Source organism: Ambystoma mexicanum, chromosome 8 (genome assembly GCF_040938575.1).
Source record: "Ambystoma mexicanum isolate Mex_15411 chromosome 8, UKY_AmexF1_1, whole genome shotgun sequence".
Classification (NCBI taxonomy): Eukaryota; Metazoa; Chordata; class Amphibia; order Caudata; family Ambystomatidae; genus Ambystoma; species Ambystoma mexicanum.
In genome coordinates, this window is record NC_090929.1 from 646,540,260 (window position 1) to 646,559,613 (window position 19,354).

The following is a 19,354-nucleotide window of genomic DNA, read 5'->3' on the forward strand; positions in this document are numbered from 1 at the left end:
AGTTGTATTGGAAATGGTTCCATGTAATAATGTCACCACAAAAATATCGGCATGCATAAATATCGCCGAAAAATGGTCGTTTTTTGTGGCAACATTATTGCATGGAACATGCGGGGGACACCCCTGCAACCCCCAATTTTTTTTTTTTTTTTAAATTTTTAAAAATATATATATATATTTGCCCCTGTCGCCATTTATATGGTCACCCAAATAATATCGCCACGACATTTTCCCGGCGATATTATTTACGGCGACCATATATGTGGCGATATTATTACCTGATACCTTGGAAATGGCATTAGTTCTCCTTTCTAAAAATAAAACACCCTTTTGGATTTGCATTCACACACAACATTGTGTTGTTATATATATATTCCCTCAGCGCATCTCCTGATGAGAGTTCCGTGCAACCTGAGGCTAAGGAAAGAGAGGGAACCAGCTCCTACATATGCAGAGCAGGAAGGTGCTGGCGGGCCCCATCAGGGCTATGCAGGACCAGACAGTACGAGGAGGAAAGAGACAGGGTTAGGGAGACTATGATGAGATCATAAGTGTGAGGGGAAAGGAGCACACCCCAAACAGCCGCTAGCTCTTTGTTCCAGCTACATACACCTGTTTGCTTACAAGACTTTACACCAGAGTGAGGACTTGGGTTTGTGTGCTTGGAAAAGCCTGCATTTAGTTCACATTGACAAGTAGTGTTCAGTTCTCACCAAAGCCTGCAACTCCACAATTCAATCTAGGACATTTGCTTCAGATGCCTGAGGGCCTAGGAACCTGCATCCTTTTGAAGGGACATTTGACAAGAGGCGCATCTTGGAGGGGAACAGGACCCGACAACGCAGGGAAGTGCCATCTTGGCTATTGTTTGTTTGGGAAGATTGTGTTCATCTAAATGGTCCTATTATGTAACAAATTTCCTCATAAAAAGGTAGTAAACTAAAACACATGGGCCCTCATTACGACCCTGGCGGAAATCGAAAAACGATGGCGGAAATGCAATACCGCCATCGAATAGCGCTCGGTGCGATCATGACCCGTCACCGCAAAGTACGATGCCATTAGCGACACCGTAGTGAACGCCAACGCTAACTGCACCAAGTACGCGCGCGCGCGCCATGCCAAACCGTAATTACCACCATGGCGCAACGGTACGCGAATTCCGACCCTAGCGGACATGCACCTAACGCCATCAAGCACGGCGGAAAGTACCATTCCGCCATGGTGAGAAGTACGGCATCGCGAACCAACCGTAAATGGCCCTTCTGAGTGCTTGTACACCGCTCCCTGGCCACATTGTACAACCCCCCGTAGGTGCAATGAAGTCACACAATGCAACCAGTGAAATGTACTAGTCATCCATGCCTGCCAACGAACAAATGAATCTCAAGAGGGCCCAATGGGAGCTGCAGGGCACAGATGGCACGAATACAGAAGCCATACAAATGGACATGACCTCAGTCTCCCACCAAGAAACGCACGCAAACACAGGCACCTGTGACCAGCAATATTCCGATAATCACATCATTCCACCTATCCAACTGGCTGACCGGCATCTGTTACACAAAAGCTAATCCCCCGCCCCTGAGCATGACATCATCAAAACAGTAATAATGGCAGCCCTCATCCCTGACCTCACTGGGCTTCGTAGGCAAACGCGCCCAGCACAGTACCACGCAACTATACTCAGAAGCCGGAACCCAATGCAGATCTCCTCACAATACATCGCTCCCCAAATAGTAATATGCCACATCACTTGCAAAGAAGAACGCTACACGGTTCATATCAGAATAGAAATTTAATGCACAACAAATTCTCCAAGCCCATACAGCCATTAGGCCATGAACTCCAAAATATATTTCATTATTGTGGGCTGCATCCGCAATAAATGACCAGCTACTTCTTGTGTGACGCCCTGTTCCTTCATGGTACACAGGGGCTACATTCCCGTACGAAAAGGCAACATGGAAGCGCCTAGAACCGCAGGGCCGTCCCAATAGGGAGGCACTAGTCCAGCTGAAAGGCCGAAATGTTGCTCCTAGCCACTAGTACTGCGTAAGGGCATGTGGCCCATTGGCGATCGTCCCATAAGATCGTAATGCTGCTCCACTGATTAACACGAAGCAGCAGGTGTCGGGAGTAAAATCCATCTGCAGGAGTGGCATACAGATGGCAGTGGCAAAAGGGGAGGAGATACCTGTCAACCAAATGAAATGAAAAAGAATAGTATGGCCATCAGAACTACATTTGAATTACTCACTTCAATGATCACACCAAATCCACAGCCATATGCATGCTAGCCCACTCCAAAGGATCATCACCACCCAAAAACCACTTGCGAATCATAACTATCTATATCGAGGTGAAAACACTATCACAAACGAGTGTACCTGTGCATGCGTCTGTTAAAACAGAATCCATCTGATGGGATTGGTAACATGCATAGACACAAGTGTCTGAAGGCGCGTCGAGACAGGGAGGGCTCAACAAGGCCAGATAGACGATGGTCCCACTATGGCAGCCCTGCATCACATAGCGCAGGGGAGGCGGATAGATTCCAAGAAGCCCTGTACATGGCAAACTCTGTATCAAATCATCTGTCCATGCATCCATACATCATTCCCTCATCCCGTAATGAAAACGCCTGTTTCCATACTCACATAACATGTGAAATTTCCATTGAGTCTGTGCGTTATGCAGCCTGCAAAATCCACTGTGCCCCAGCCCGTAATTCCAGTGTTGTGAAGTAACATGTATTTGGGAACGTCCGGCCTCATCGCCCACGTCGCTATTGCGCATCCCAAACTATTCATATCAATCATTGCATCCTCGCCATGGCCCCTGTCCCAAGGACATTGAACAATAGAACGTTATATTTGCAGTCAGACCTGTGGGCATCTCCTCGCCGCTAGCTGAAAACCGAAAGCGCCGCCCTTCGAATTCCTCATTTGCAACATCACGTCGAAAAGGCATCTGTGGCTGCTTGAAATCACAAATTAATCCATCTAGTGCGGCTGTGTGTGAAAATGGCAACTGCCTTCACTCACAAATGGGACGCCCCGCCCGTCGGTGAAGCTCGGTACAGTGTTGCATGAGGGTCCACCGTTACTCGAGTACTACGTTCCACTGACCCTTCACAAGTCTGTTCGCGAATGCAAAGAAAGTATGTGAAACAATGGGACCATAGCCGAATGAACATATCAACCAATGTTACACTGCCATCGGGTACAAATACATGATTGCAATAGCAAGATGCCATTCGTCGAATTGCAGCGTTGTGTGCGGGACGTGCTCGCCCAAAGGGGAGTGCAGCTTGCACAGGTGGAATGAATCACCACAGGTGGAGGCCATACAGCCTGAAAACACATAAATTGCACACCCAGTCTCCTCCCACAACCACACCCACTCCGAAATGCTACCGGCAGGACTAGCTATGTTGGCCCTGGGCGACCTGATAGCACTGCAAGTACTCCAACTTCAAGAAGAAGACGAACACCAACTACAACCGGCCGCACGGCGGAGACGCAGGAGGAGGAGGAGGGCAAGGCAGGGCCAGCAAGGGCCGCCAGCACAGCCACTACCACCACGCTGGCAGCCCGCAATCCCACGCCTCCGAGCACATCCGTTCAACCTCACTGATGAGCAGATCCACACCCTCTACCGTTTGGACCGGGACACCATAACCGCCATTGTGGACATGACACAGGCTGACCTTGTCAGCATGATAGATAGCCCAACCGCCATCCCACCCCTACTGAAGGTGGTGTCTGTACTCCACTTCCTGGCCACAGGCACCTACCAGCACACAGTCGGACAGTTGCATGGCATATCACAGCCACTGTTCTCACGGACACTATTGCAAGTGCTCGATGCCCTCCTGAAGCACGCAGACGACTACATCTCTCTACCACGCTCGGAGCAGGAAATTACCAACACAAAAGTGGGATTCCATGCACTTGCCGGCATACCGGGTTGCATTGGTGCCATCGACTGCACCCATGTGGAATTGGTCGTCCCACATGCCATGGAGGCCCAGTACCGCAACCGAAAACAATTTCATTCTCTGAATGTACAAATGGTGTGTGACTCCAACAGGATCATTACACATTGTTGTGCCCGATTTCCTGGATCAACCCATGATTCTATGGTCTTGAGGAACTCTACTATACCACGCTACATGGAGCGACACGCAGGGAACAGATCCTGGCTACTCGGTGAGTCTCATTTCATGCATGATGATGTGGGGTATGTGATGCGGCAATGACCTGGCAGGAAGGGGGGGGGGGTGCGTACGTAGCAATGGCATTCCTCAAAATTCCTTTATTGTCCACATACAGGTGATGCCGGGTATCCACTGAAGAGATGGCTCCTCACACCAGTCCGGAACCCACGGGACCAGCATGAGGAGGACTACAACCATGCCCACTCACGTACCCGTGTAGTCATAGAACAGGCATTCGGCCTACTGAAGACTCGTTTCCGCTGCCTCAGCAGGTCTGGCGGGGCACTCCTGTACCGCCATGTGAAGGTTGCAAAGATGGTCATGGCATGTGTCATGCTCCACAACATGTGCGTACGTAGAAATGTGCCCATGCCCCCTGACGCAGAACTGCAAGCACCTGATGATGGTCATGATGAGGGTGGGGATGTGGCAGCACCTCAAGGAGTCTGCGAGGCACAGGAGGGCCGTGACATTCGTCAGCATCTCATAGATGCATGCTTCTAGCACTCACGCCTGGTGGCTGATACATGGACACGGGACTCGTGGCACTGTGTGTGTCTGGAACATGCACAATATGGACTGTACGCCTATAATGGCCTCGTACACAAAGATCAATGTCCACACATCTCATTGCATGATCGTGCATTGTTTATGGCATATGTGATATCATGTTAAACACCCTATCGACCCGCCACCCAAGTGAGCCCAACACACCCCCTCCACCCTCCTACCTCCCCCCCGAACACCAGTGTCCAAAGATGCTCATTGTCAGTGGGCTGTCGCTATTGCAAGCCCCCTCTGCGGGTATCAGGGGCACCCCTGCCTGTGGAGCGCAGGTTCCTCCCAGATCTACGTTGGGGGCTGCCCTGGACGGAACTTGCAACGGATGATGTCTCTGCCTGCTCACGTCCATGCATGTCCCTAAGGGTTTGTGAGAGCTCAGTGAGCACACGGCGCACTGCGGCAAGTTCGGCACATACGTCTTTGGACGTCGCATGCAGTTCCCCCCTCAGGCTCTCGGTGCTTCTCTCCATTTGTACTCTCAGGCTCTCGGTGCTTCTCTCCATTTGTACTCTCAGGCTCTCGGTGCTACTCTCCATTTGTGCCCTTAGTGTCTCTGTACTTCTCTCCATTTCTGCCCTAAGTGTCTCAGTTGATGTTTCTATGTCTGCCTTAGTGCCCCCACATTCATCGGCATGGTCCTTGAGGAGCGTGGCCAGTTGCTGCTGTTGCACGATTACCTGGTCGAGGGACTGTTGCCTCTGCTGGGCCATGGCCATTTGCGGTGGTGTCACAGAGGGGCTGATCACCTCATGTTGCCTTGCCACAGGGCTTGTGGGGGATGGCCAGTCGTCGTCTTGTGGGTGCCCCTGCGTGGTATCCTCATGGTGTACGGGATGGAACAGACAGGGGGATTGAGACAGGTCATGGATGGATCTAACTTCGACATCCCCGTTTTCTGTGTCGGAGCATGCTGCCATTAATGCAGTATCACCTATGGTGCTGCTGCCACCAGAAGCAGTGCCTACTGTGGCATCCATTGGGGGGACCTGTGGTGGTGGTGTTGTGGGCATGCTGGCTGCTGGGGTGCCTGTTGGAGTTCCCTCCTGTGTGCTGTCACTTGATTTGTGCTGCTGCCGTGTCTTGATGCGTGCAGCTGAGGTGGAGGGTCTTTGGCCGTTGGTCTTGGCCCTCTTTGCAGGTGTGCTGGTAGGGGTGTCCTGGAGCTCGTCGTTTGGATCGGACCCTGTGGTGGAGTAAAGGAGGGCGAGCGTTATTAATGGGTCTGTGGGAATTGGAATGGCAATGTATCACATGCATTGGGGTGGTACCTGAGGGTGATTTGGGTCGGGGCCTTGGAGGTGGTTTCATTTGTGTGTGGAGTGAGGGTGCAGTTGTTTGGCAGCCTGCAGTTAGGGTGTGCCTGCTGCACGTGTAGAGGGTGTTTTTAGGATTTTTAATTATTTATGTATTTGATGTGAGTTTTAAAGTGTGCTATCAGGCCTATGTATGTGGACGTTCTCCTGGACATGTGTTCCTGTTGCACTATGTGGGCACGTGGTACTTCACATGATTGGACGTTGTGGTTTTAGCATTGTTTTATTTGGGACACCTACCTGAATCTTCGGATGTCTGCACTCCTTTCTCCATCCCTCCGACTCCCTCTATGCTCTCCATTCCAATGGTGGAGGCACAGATTTCTTCCCAGGGGGTCAACTTGATGGGTGATTCCGATCCTCCCCCGGTAGCTGTGGCAATGTTGCGGTTGGCAGAAAGTATGCTACGGACGCGTATCCGCAGGTCGTCCCATCGCTTTCTGCATTGCTGTGGGTTGCGGGGTGCGGTCCCCACCGCACTTACCCGCTGTGCCACCAGGGCCCATATGGCCTTCTTGTTCGCAAGTGCCGTCCTGGTCATTTGCGTGGAGAAGATGGCGGCAGCATTCTCCTGGAGGGTCTCCGTGAGCACGGTGAGTTCCTCACGAGAGAAGTGGACCTGCCGCTTGCGGTCGCACGCTTTCTTCGCTACTTTTCCCATTTTTCTTGGTTTCACTAGGGTGGATGACGGGTTGGGATGTGTCTCAGGGTAGTATTTTTAATGGTTGTGTGGAATTTGTGGTTTTATAGGTGTACGGCGGGATGTTTCCCGTTCCGGGACCATGCTTTTACTTCCGTTTCCGTATATTTACGGTCACCGTACTTTCCGGTTGGCGCTCACTGCGGTGTCCGCTGAGATGGGTGGCGGTATTGCACCTAGGGCGCCGTACGGCGGCGGTGTGGGCCGTTTTGGGGTCATTTCCGCCATCGCGGACTTTGCACTTCCGCCATGGCGTGGTGCTCGTGCCCGATGGGTCGGAATGAGCCGCACTTTGCTCCATCGTGCAATGGCGGAAACGCTATTTACGCTATGGCGGTCCGGTCGGTTGATTTCCGCAAGGGTCGTAATGAGGGCCATGGTCTTGGCTTTGAAGCGCTGTGCAGTGGAAGGCCCTCTGGAAGACAGTAGTCTGTCAAAGCAAGAAAACTAAAAGAGCTTTACATTGCATACAAATATTAATTGGAATTAGGTGTCTGTTATATTACTGAGGCGATATGCTCCGAGGTGGTGGGCCGACCCTGGAGGTAACGGCCCACCGCCCAAGTTAAGGGCCCAAGTGCAGCAAGGGTCCCTTAACGAGGGTAGCGGTGCGTTACCTACAGGGTTGGCCCCACCAAGGGGCATATCACCATTAGCACCTGTGTAGATCCCTACACGGATGCTAATGGTTTTTTGTGTTTTTTTTTTTAATAAAGAAAGAAAGAAGAAGCTTACCATTGCAGCGCAGCACAACGCCGGAGTGCTGTCATCCAGTGAAGTCCATTTTCACTGTTCATGACTGACATCATGAACATTGGAAAGGGACTGCCTGGAAGACAGTTCTGTGCAGTGCTGGGCCACTATTCAAAGGTAAGTTTATTATTTGTTGTTTAGGTTGAAAAAAAATCAACCTCTTAGCACCCGTGTAGGGAACTACATGGGTACTAAGAGGTGTGGGGATTGGGGGAGCGGGGAAGGGAAGGGGTGCTGGCTGCCCGGGCAGCTCGGAACGTGGGCTTGTACCCTACCATACAGCCCAATTAATGTTCTTGGCTGCCTGATTGACCAGCACCCCCATACTGGGTGCGAATGGCAGAGATGACAAACATTCTAGAATCATGCAGAGGCACTGTGTTTAGGCGCAGAGATGACTGCTATGTCAGTTACAATGTGACAGCAGGACTGAATTTTTCGTGGGACTCAGCTGTAGTTTATGGGTTGCAGCACAGGAGCAGCAATGGGTATTATAAGTAGTCTATCAATCCCTAGGGCAACTGTCTATAGTTGAAAGCTCATCTATACTTTACAAGCAAAACACATGTACACTGAATGTTAGGGAGTCACATGCACATTACAAGCACAATAGTCAGGTATGTCTAAAATACATTCCAAAAGGAAGGATATAAACGTGCTTCAACCTATAGTCACAAATATGGATCTTTACCCAATACTCATGTATTAAGAAAAATATATTATGTATTTTATTATACATATCACACACATAAAACACTAACATTGATGTAAAATAATGTAAAACACACATTACACAATAGTACACATATTTATTAACAAATAGTAAATAGTGGAGAGGATCTCAGTATCTCAATCCAAAATGGTTTACAATCACTTCAATGTGTACCTTTGTGAACAATTCTATTGAAAAACATAGCCCATAGCCAATCCTGATGTTTTTTTACATCCATTTTAGTGTTTTATGTGTGTGATATGTATAATAAAATTTAAAATATTTGTTTAAAATAAATGAGTATTGGGTAAAGGTCCACATTTGTGACTATAGGTTACAGCACGTTTATATCCTTCCTTTTGTATATATCACGTTGAGTACCCACAGAGTAGGAGGGCTGTGAATCCCCCATGTGGGATTGGCCGCTGTGAGACCAGGGTATAGATACATTCCACACATGTCCTCTTGTCTGCACCATAAGGTTTTTGCAGTACAAATGTTTTATATTGGATACGAACTCCAGGTGCTCTAGAGGAACACAATGCACTGTTCCTGAATGTCCATTTCCCCGCCCGGAAGAGTCCTATATGCCGGAACTTGGGCTAGTGGGAATTCTAGCCAAGTATTATGCTCCTGTTGGGACCCTGCAATCCCACTTGGATCCCCACAAGCCTAGCACTAAACCACAAGGACACAAAATCAACACGCACACCCTTGGGTGAACTCTTGGGTATATTCAGTAGGCAAATCAATTTCATATGACATGGGAGTATATCAGCGGGAATGACAAGTTATAAGTATCCGGAAATATCTGACTGAAACATACTGTATGAAAATCATCTTTTACTTGCAAATCAAGGCTAACATATAAATGCAGATACATGGGTGATGAGCTCATCATTAGTGTAAACTATAGAGTATCATGTAGTAACGTCAAATTTTGTGTTTAACAGGACCCACCAGTGTTATTTGTAAGCAGTTTTTAATGGGTTAATTATGAATGTAAATGAGTTCCTGTAATTAAAATAAGACAGATGGGTACTTTGGTACTTAAAAAAACCAAGTACTAACAAAGTCTATAATGTAGGCTTTTGTGCTGTTTAATAGGCACATGTGAGACGCTGGCATCATATGATTGGGTACTTGCAACATTTTCCAGCTGTTCCCATGTAATGACCAATTCCATTATGGCAGTGCTTGGGAAATGTCTATTTCTTGATTTCTACCTACTTCTCTCATTAAGATGTATCGACGTGTGTGTTGTATTGGGCCTACCAGTGTTATTTCTAAGCAGTCTTCTGAGATGCAATGCCTCTATTGTGCATGTTAATGAGTTACTGTTGTAATTAAAAATAAGACAGATGTTCGCCCTTGCACTTAAGTCATGTTGAAAACAAGTACTAACAAAGGCAAAGGTTTTGGCTTTTGTGTAAGTATTATGCAATGTAATGTAAGCAGTCTTATCTAGTGCCCATCTCTGCCACTATTGGTGGCCTCACTCCACTTGGCTATGAAAGACAAAAGAGGGGCATGGTTAATTAGTTGGACAGTAAGAAAGGCAGATGAGAAACCTGTGGTGTTGATGGGTGCTGGTTGGAAATACCCGGTTCTGATGTGCCAATTTGCTTTCTATGGGTTTTGGCGGAGAAGCTTGACAGTATGTTATCCATATAGAAGACCCCAAGATCTGATAGACTACAGCGCTTTGGGTGTGGTTAGCTGTTGATGTAGGAGAGTCTAACTGGGCTAAGGAGGAGAGCTTGGTCGTGGCTCAGTTAGTTTTAATGTACTCATGGCTAGGCCTGTGGTGGCGGTTTTTTTTTGTGTACTGTAAGCTGATAGGAGATCTTAGAAGGGAGACAGTTAGTCAGGGGAATGGGGAAGTAGGACTTACAAGGCAAACCAACTTGCAGTCCTGCACTCTCTCCACTGGTCTCTTGAACGCGGATCTTAATTCACTAGCTCACACTGCCCCAAGTCACAATAGATAAGTGGATTTCGTTATTTTAAGCAAATTTAGCTGTGCTCATTATTTTAATCCAGTTGTATCTGAACTTAGTAATGAAGCAGCACACATATTGCCTGAGCAACGATTGTCTCTTTCTGTTTAGCCTTTCATTGGAGGACAGTAAGTCACTGGAAATTTTACCAAATAATAGAAAGCCTACCAGAACCGAGAAGTACATTGAGGCTCCCGTTAATAAATTCAGTTGTAGATGTAGATGGGATTCTTCATAATCATTTTTGCATAGCTAATTGTATATGGCAGATGAACACATATGCTCTCATGACCTATAGGATATACTAAGCTCTCTGGGGATGTATGGGGCGCAGTATACGCATTATGAAATCTATAAGCTTCTAAGGGACCTACCGTGTCATCTCTGGTTATATGGGAAACACTGTACCCTGTCAGCGTATATAAGCTACACTGTACATTCTCAGCAACACTGTGTCATCTCTGGTTATAGGGGAAACACTGTACCCTGTCAGGGTATATAAGCTACACTGTACATTCTCAGCAACACTGTGTCATCTCTGGTTATACGGGAAACACTGTACCCTGTCAGGGTATATAAGCTACACTGTACATTCTCAGCAACACTGTGTCATCTCTGGTTATACGGGAAACACTGTACCCTGTCAGGGTATATAAGCTACACTGTAAATTCTCAGCAACACTGTGTCATCTCTGGTTATACGGGAAACACTGTACCCTGTCAGGGTATATAAGCTACACTGTACATTCTCAGCAACACTGTGTCATCTCTGGTTATACGGGACACACTGTACCCTGTCAGGGTATATAAGCTACACTGTACATTCTCAGCAACACTGTGTCATCTCTGGTTATACGTGTAACACTGTACACTGTCAGGGTATATAAGCTACATTCTCAGCAACAGTGGTTGACACCAAGGCAACCATGGGAGTATGAGTAAGTGTGTGGAGCATTCTGAGCGTGTGGGGCATTAGCTCATAGCTCACAAAGTCATATTGAGGGCCCTCTGACATTGAAATGCTGGGAAAAGATTTTGTGCATTTTAAAAGCTCACACCACTGACTAAAAATAGGGTACCAAAGAGAAGCTCTCACTGTGTATTTCACGTGTTTTTCTAATGTTGCTGTGTTTGTCTTGTTAACTCAGGGTACAAGATGAAGAAGCGTGTTGGGGCCATTGAAGAGTTTGAATTTCTGCCACTGACAGGAGGGCGACATCTTCACATCGCAATTGCCATCACTGGGTGGCTGTGTACCGGCAAATATGGTAAGAATGAGGCAATCATTATCCTACCTCAAACCTCTTGGAAATCTGTCCCATACACCAAAAGAGTGTAGAAAAGAGTGAGGAATGGTATCCCTTTGTCACTGTATGGCACACATATTTAGAGAATCTGTGTTTCGGATACCAGCAACTGCTTTTCCTTCTAAGCCTAATTTTAAAAGTTTACCATGCGGAGTGCGTTTCTGGAGGTGACAACGTGAATATAATTGAGGAGGCGCCTGGATAACATGGGCAGCCGTCCTCTCCTCCATACCTCCAGGGTAAGGGGAGGTATTCTGAGGGCTAGATGCCCGCCAAAAAGACAATGGGGAGGGGCGGGCCAGGCAGTTTATAAGCCGCCTGGTGCCCGTCTTTAGGAAATTGCAGCCCCAGGCCCCCAGCAGACAGACGCCCAACAACGGAGGACCTGCGTGTTTGTTTTGTTCTGTTAAAATTTCGTTGGTTCCAATAGGACGCCAGGAGAGAAGTTGAGGCTGCTTGTGTCGTGTCCAGGAGGTCTGGCGGTGGAGCAGGGTTGCGGCGTGTGTCGGTGGAGCGCGGGGGAGCTGCGGCGAGCGATAACACAGTGAGCCAGTACCTGCTGAGCTGCGGCGTGGGAGACGCTGGTGCTGGGAGCGAAGCGGCGAAGGATCGAGACGGGCCGGATCCCGGTGTGCAAGGTGGGAGAAAAGGTGACCCCGGGCTACATTCGTGGTGAAATAACAGTGCCTCGTTCGTCGAGGAAAGGCATTTGAATCCGGGTCGCCTTGGGGCGAATAACTGTGCCACACTGGACTCTTATCAAGTTGAAAAACTGTGCCACACATGCTCTTTGTAATTATTTATATATATGCCGCATTTGAAAGTATCACACTAACTCTGAGGAGCTGGGCCACCAGGTAGGGGTGAAAAATACAGGCAAACTTTATTAGTTAAGGAGCAAACACCGGCACGAATAAAGGGGGTAGAACGCGGTGCTCGGCTTGCCATAAAATCGCGTTCTATATGCGCGGTAGACATTTAAGAAACTGGGCATCAGTTGACTAGTCCTAAAGGAACCCGGCTATGGTTGGGTGAAAGTCTTAGCTGGCAGGTAACGCTCGGCAAAGCAAACTAAGGCACAGAGAGTTTTGCATTCAGCCGCATAATAACACAGCGGTTACCTGTTTACTGTGCTTTAGTCACCTCATTTGAACTATACAGAACCGGGCTAACCGGGCTGCAGGCTGGTGAATTGGTGTTGGTGGAACTTGCAAACAGCGCAAGTATACTTTGGGAAACAGCCTCGTGCAGGCTACAAACATCGCTGATCATTCGGGCTACTACAGGAAGGGAACTCGTTGTGTGCAGTGCATGTGCCTGGAGGCTGCTGTCAAACACAAGCCAGTGCAATGCGTGTGACCGTAGGCGCTGCAAGTAGTGGATTCATCGCTGGGTCTCTACATCAGGGCTGTAATCACCAGAAACAAGCATTTCGGTGAACAAAAAGGACGCAGCAAGTCATAGGACAGAGTGCTTCGCCTTAGCAGTGTGTGTGCTAGGAGGTCGCTGTTAGTAGTCATTGCAGTAGTCATTGCATGTTAGTAGACATTGCAGTGTGTGTGCCAGGAGGCTGCTGCAACTAGTCACCCCACCGCAGTGCATGTGCCAGGAGGCCACTGCGACAACGAAAATGTCTACAGTGGCTCAGGGCATGCCAGGGCTCTGCTGCCCTGATAAAGATCTGGAGCAGTTCGTATTGATGGGATGTATGGCTGCTGCCAAGCATGGGCCAAATTGGTTGTACATGCTAGCAACGCAGCTGGATGAGGAAGCAGCTGGACCAAGCCAAAGGGCAGAATCACCACTATTGTTCCCTAACTTTTCAGCTAAAGAGGCAATGTAGGATATCCAGGCCATAGAAGTGGAAGAGGAGAGCGGGCCCAGCGAGGAGGAGGAACCTGCAACCAAGAGGAAGAGGACTCTGACTGCTAAGGCTAAAGCCAGTAAGCAGGAGGCAGAGGTGGCCAAGAAGCGAAAAATTCCAGGGGCTAGAGGTAGGGGGAGCGAGCAGGAGCCTTTGGCCAATCCGGCACCCTTACCTGCGAAGGCTCCAAGGTTTAGCGGCAGTGTACCCAGCGCGCCTGTGGCCAACTCGGCGGTGGTGGCAGCAGAGGGACCTGCGTCCTTGGGGCAGGTTAAAGGTATGTTCATGCAGTGCTTACAAGCATGGGGGAACGGAGGGAATGGTCAGATGTGTGCGGAAATATAAATGCATTTAATCAGGTTGGGAGGACTGCTGAGACGATGCACCAGCAAGGTGAGATTCAGAGGGTGGGAGCATGGGGGGGGGTGAACCCCACGGTCATGGGTCAAGCCTCCTCAGTGCCCAGGGGAGCCCCAACTGGGGGAGCCAGTCAGCTGGAGAAGGGAATAGCAACACTGGCAGGCAGCAAGGGGCTGCTGTGGGGTAATCAACCCTCTGCACAGCCCAGGGAAACCCCTGTCGGGGGGGGGGGGATCTGCCAGCTGCAGCAGCCGCTAGCAACGCAGGCAGCCAATCAAGGGCAGGGGATTGTGTGGGGTGACACCACGCAGTATGGGAGGGCAATGTCGGACTTTGCCCCAATACGGGTAGCGGGGAACTCCTTGGTTTGGCACATCCCGCTGGCCTACAAGGAGAGGATTTGGCAGAAAGAGTTTTTTGAGATCCTTAGCTTGTTAGACAGGAACCTGTGGGGATGGGCTTTCAGGAATTGTCTGAGAAGGAGAGGGAGAAGGCCCAAGGTGGAGGAGAACATCCAGAATTGGTTGGCAGCTTTTAGGAAACTGGCATCCATCATGATCGAAAAAAATTCCCACAGGATGCAGGGGCGTTGTTTGCTCATGAGCGGTACATACATACATTGTACTTGACTTATGGTGCCGACCACTGGCTAAAATATGACAGGGGTTTCAGGCTCAAAATGCAGGTATGGCCCAGGATATCCTGGGATGAGGTTGATGTCAGGCGGTACATTGAGGAAATGGTGCCAGCAAGGAAAACGGGGGACAAGGCCCCTGACAAGAAGCCACATTATGAGAGGGAGAGATGGTGTGAGTGGCACAGGTGGAGGGGTCCTTTGGCGGGCACCCTTCCTGGAATAGTCGACCCAGCTATCAGCAGGGGGAGCAGGCTATCTGTTGGAAGTTTGAGGAGAGGTATTGCCCTTTTGGCATAATCTGCAGATTTAAACACACAGGTGGAAATTCCGCAGGCAACCCCAGCATGTCTGCAGGTCAAGGAAAGCAGAGGGGTAGCACAAAACCAAAAGAGAAGGCTAAACATAGGTGAAACTCACTGGCCCACACCCGTGCCCCTGGGGAATTTAAAGCAGGGCAGGGGGGGAGCAGGTAATACGGCAAAGTCAAAATCAGGGGTGAGAATGCGGGAGGTTAACTCAGAGGTCGGTGATTAACACTTTTAATATTGGTGCAGGGGTCTAGTTTTATGGGTTTAAAGGGGACTGCACGCGCAGGTTTCAAACAAGGGACTCTAGAGTCTAGAGGGAAGGGGTCAGCATGTAAATAAGGATATTAGGGGCAGGCAGTCTGAGGATTCTGGTGGTTGGAGAGTTTGGCCCAATAAAATAAGGAGATTCATGTGATTAGAGTTAACTTCATAAAGTAGGGAGGGGGCAATGCAAGGGGATAGGAAGACAATTTTGTTTTGAACTCTAACAATGGATTAAAAGTTCAGCTTCCCACATCAGGAACAGCGCTCCCCAGCCGGGTAACTCCTGCAAAGGCAGGCGAACTTGGAGTATGGTGGTGGGGAGTTGTGCCTATTAAAAGCGGAAGAGGAGCAGGTGTAGGAGGTATTAAAGACTGGGAATAAGGCAGCGGGTCGCCTCTTAAGGAGAGTGGTTGTAGCACATCAGGAGCAAAAGGAACAAAAGCTCAGGTTCCCCCACAAGGGACAGCGCTTCCCCAGCCTGATAACTCCTGCAAGGGTGGCAGAACAGCGAGAATGGTGGTGGGGGAGTGGTGCCTATTTAAAGCGGAAGAGGAGCATGTGAAGGAGAGGGGTAGTATCACATTTTGAAGTTGGAGCCAAGGAGTAATAAGGGAGACAAAGTGCAATTTGGAGTAAAGTTCTTAGTACAAAGAGGTTGGAAACTGCAGGTATTATAAGAGAAGGAAGGGGGGAGCCATGGTGGGCATGGACCCACCTTTGGCGTGGCAGTGTTTTGGCGACCAGTGGCCAAGATACAGACTGATAATAAGCCGTGGGAAAGCCGGAAGGGTTTTTGCTCTTCTCGGGACCAGAGCTCCTTGGGGGCCTAAGCGGCAAGGTTGCTGGAGGTAGCAAAGAGAGCACCCCCCCCATGCCCTGGAAGGGGTTGGAGGTAGCTTTTGCCTACAGTGGACTTGGTTGGGAAAGGGGGAAGCAGGATTTGGACAATGGAGCAGTCGGCGGGTCGCCGCAACCTTCAGAGCTATTTTCACAAAGTTTGTTTGCAGTGTTTTGAGTTGATTATGTTGTGAAAATAAGTCTGCAGCCTTTTTATGCCAACAAAGAAAGCATGTCTCATTCGGCACCTTTCCTGGGGGGATATCGAAAGCGGCGAATAGAATGATCAAGCGTGTTGGTACAAGGATGGACAAATGCCCTGGTTATGGAGTTGACGACGTGAAGATAATTGAGGAGGTGCCCGGATAACATGGGCAGCCGTCCTCTCCTTGGTAAGGGGGAGGTATCCTGAGGGGCGGAGAGCCAGCAAAACCGTGCTAGATGCCAGCGAAAAAGACAATGGGAAGGGGCAGGCCAGGCAGCTTATAAGCTTTAGGGTCCCCGTCTTTAGGAAATTACAGCCCCAGCAGACGGATGCCCAACAACGGAGGACCTGCGTGTTTGTTTTCCTCCCACCCGCACTGCTTATAAGATGGCAGAATGGCAAGGCCTGTCCGTTGTCGCAGAACGGCGAGGCAGTGTTTTGGTGACCAGTGGCAAGCTACAGACTGCTAATGAGCCATGGGAAAGCCAGAAGGGGCACTGGAGGTAGCAAGGAGGGCTCAGCTTCCCCTGACTACACAGCACCCCCCCAGACCTGGAACGGGGTGGGGGGCTTTTGCCTACAGTGGACTTGGTTGGGAAAGGGGGAAGCAGGATTTGGACAACGGAGCAGTCAGTGGATCGCCGCTCCTTCAGAGCTATTTTCACAAAGTTTGTTTGCTGTGTTTTGAGTTTTGTATTTATTTGTATTTATTGATTTAAAAAGCGCCTTACCCCAAAGCGTTGAGTTGATTATGTTGTGAAAATAAATCTGCAGCCTTTTTATGCCAACAAAGAAAGCATGTCTCATTCTGCACCTTTCCTGTGGGGATATCGAAAGGGGCGAATAGAATGATCAAACGTGTTGGTACAAGGATGGACAAATGCCCAGGTTATGGAGTGTGCCGTCATCGGCTTTACTGGAGTGTGCAGTCAGCGGTGTTACTGGAGAGTGCAGTCAGCGTCAGTCAGGCGAAAGGAAGACGCCAAGCCCATTGCAGGCACGCAACGCCATTGTGCTGGCTGGGTTTTCAGTCACCCCTCCCGCCCCCACAAAATTTGAGCTGAGGGATGGGGCTTTTTGTTACTCAGAGAGGGGAGACAAGCCCTTCGTAAAACCGGCAGCTTTCAAGTGTTTCTATGTTTATGCAGAAACATTTATTTACAAAAATGCAGCAAAATAAAGCTGCTATTTTCAGGAAGAGCAAAGCCCTTAGTGCAGCACTAGGCATACAAAAATCAGACCATATCTCAAATATCAGGAGAGCCAACCATTGGCTTCCCATCAAATCAAGAATACTCTTTAAAACCCTTAGCATCACTCACAAATGTATCAACAACAAAGCGCCAAAATATCTCCTCAACACAGTTACCAGGAAAAGCCACACTAGGTTCCTTAGATCAAGCAACAGTGAAAACCTCGAAATCCCACGCTACAAAAGAGAAAAAGCAGGTGGAAGCAGCTTCAAAGTACTTGCTCCGAGGCACTGGAATGCTCTTCCCACCAACATCAAGAACGAAACCTCCTTCCCACTATTTAAAAAAATCACTCAAAAGCTGGTTATTTAACTAGTCCATTGTACACAGAACCAAACCGTGCATACTCAACGCCACTGACCTTGTATATACCTGTTTTTAGAAATGCTGAACTGTAATCTTCTTTGTAATCTTCTTTGTATTTATGTACTCTACTTTAAGATTGTATTTGCCACTGTCTGTAACTACGCCGTGATACCTCAGGGTCTGGGCATATAACAAATGTAATAAAATAAAATAAAGGCTTCCATCACTGAACTACCTTACAAAATTGAAATGCACACATCAGCCCCCTCCCCACGGATGCAAGCCAACATATGACAACATTATGTGTTCTTTCACATCTGAGGGTAGTGGGCTGATGTGCACACATACTTTTGTTAGGCAGATAAGTGAGGGAAGCCTTTTCTGAAACGAGCAGTGTGAAAGGGTGTTGCATGTTAGCTCATTATGTATGTATGTATGCATGTGTGCAATGAGTGTGCATGTAATGTATGTATGAATGAGTTTGTGTGTGTGATGTATGGGGGGTCGGGGCGCATGTAAATGACCAAGTGTTTGTCAATGAGATGTTTAAATGCGTGAGCAAATGTGTATTTGTGTGTGTGTGTGTGTGTGTGTATATTCAGTAAAAAAACTTTGTTAAAGGGACGTTATGGTTCCAAGTAAAACCGAAAATCCCCTGAAATTCGCCAGTTATGGTAAGCTAAGCAACCATAACTCACGCCACCACCGTGCATTGTTAAGACTAAGACCCGGGACATCACTGATGACATCACATGCATGTACTTTTCATGAAAAGTCTGTACAAGGGATTGCTATTATAATGTTGATAAAAAAAGTTCAAGGATCATTGGAATAGATACCTTGAGCTATGTAGTGCATTAGGCAATGCATTGATATAAATAGCATTCTGTTATGAAGTTTTTACAGTGTACTAAGCTACTTGTGTATAAATATACGCATTGTGTGCAGCATACATGATGGAGGGGCAATATTCATAATCTTCCCATGTTGAATAGTGAAATGATAAATGCTTTCTTATTAGAGTTTTGTGGACTGTGCAACATGTAATAAGAAGCCAATAAAACTCACTTACTACATAATTTCATTATTACATACTAAACACAAAGACACAACAACACATACAAATATGAGTATATATAGAGAAAGTGAAGTATGCCAAAAAGCAGCAGTAGAAGCAGAAAGTGTTCACAACCTAACTGATTATCTTTATGCACAAAAAGGATTGCTCTGCTTCAAACCTACTACTTCCCTATGTACAACTATCACATGATGTGACTTCACCCTAAAGAAAGTAATGCGAACAATAAGAAAGTGTTGATAACCTTAATGATTGTCTTCATACACAGAAAGCATTACTATCTTTTAAGTGTGTATTTTTCCTATGTATATGTTTCATATGCTGTGAGTGGACCCTAAGTGAATTATTGTAAGAACATATTTGAAGTATATGTCTACAAATATAGTACTTTTTGATTTCTTTGTTCCTAACTATTACTGTGTAAGATATATCACTAAAGGAAAAAACAGCGAATAAGACATGTGATGTCATCAGTGATGTCATCAATTACATTTCTGATGTCATCTTTGATGTCCTGGGTGTTAGTCTTAGCAATGCACGGTGGTGGCACGAGTTATGGTTGCTTAGCTTACCATAACTGGCAAATTTCAGGGGTTTTTTGTTTTTACTTGGAACCATAATGTCCCTTTAACAAAGTTTTTTTATTGAATTTCATAGGTTTTTAGTAGCGC

At 47.9% G+C, this 19,354-nt stretch overlaps 1 protein-coding gene across 2 annotated transcripts in view; it reads left to right on the plus strand.

Moving 5' to 3' along the window:
- Positions 1–19,354, plus strand: part of TMCO4 (transmembrane and coiled-coil domains 4) — a 1,142,020-nt gene that overhangs the window by 583,198 nt on the left and 539,468 nt on the right. For both annotated transcript variants that reach the window (XM_069610379.1, XM_069610380.1), the window contains one exon: positions 11,413–11,532. In XM_069610379.1, coding sequence (XP_069466480.1) covers positions 11,413–11,532 — 120 coding nt within the window. The remainder of the gene's footprint in view (positions 1–11,412; positions 11,533–19,354) is intronic.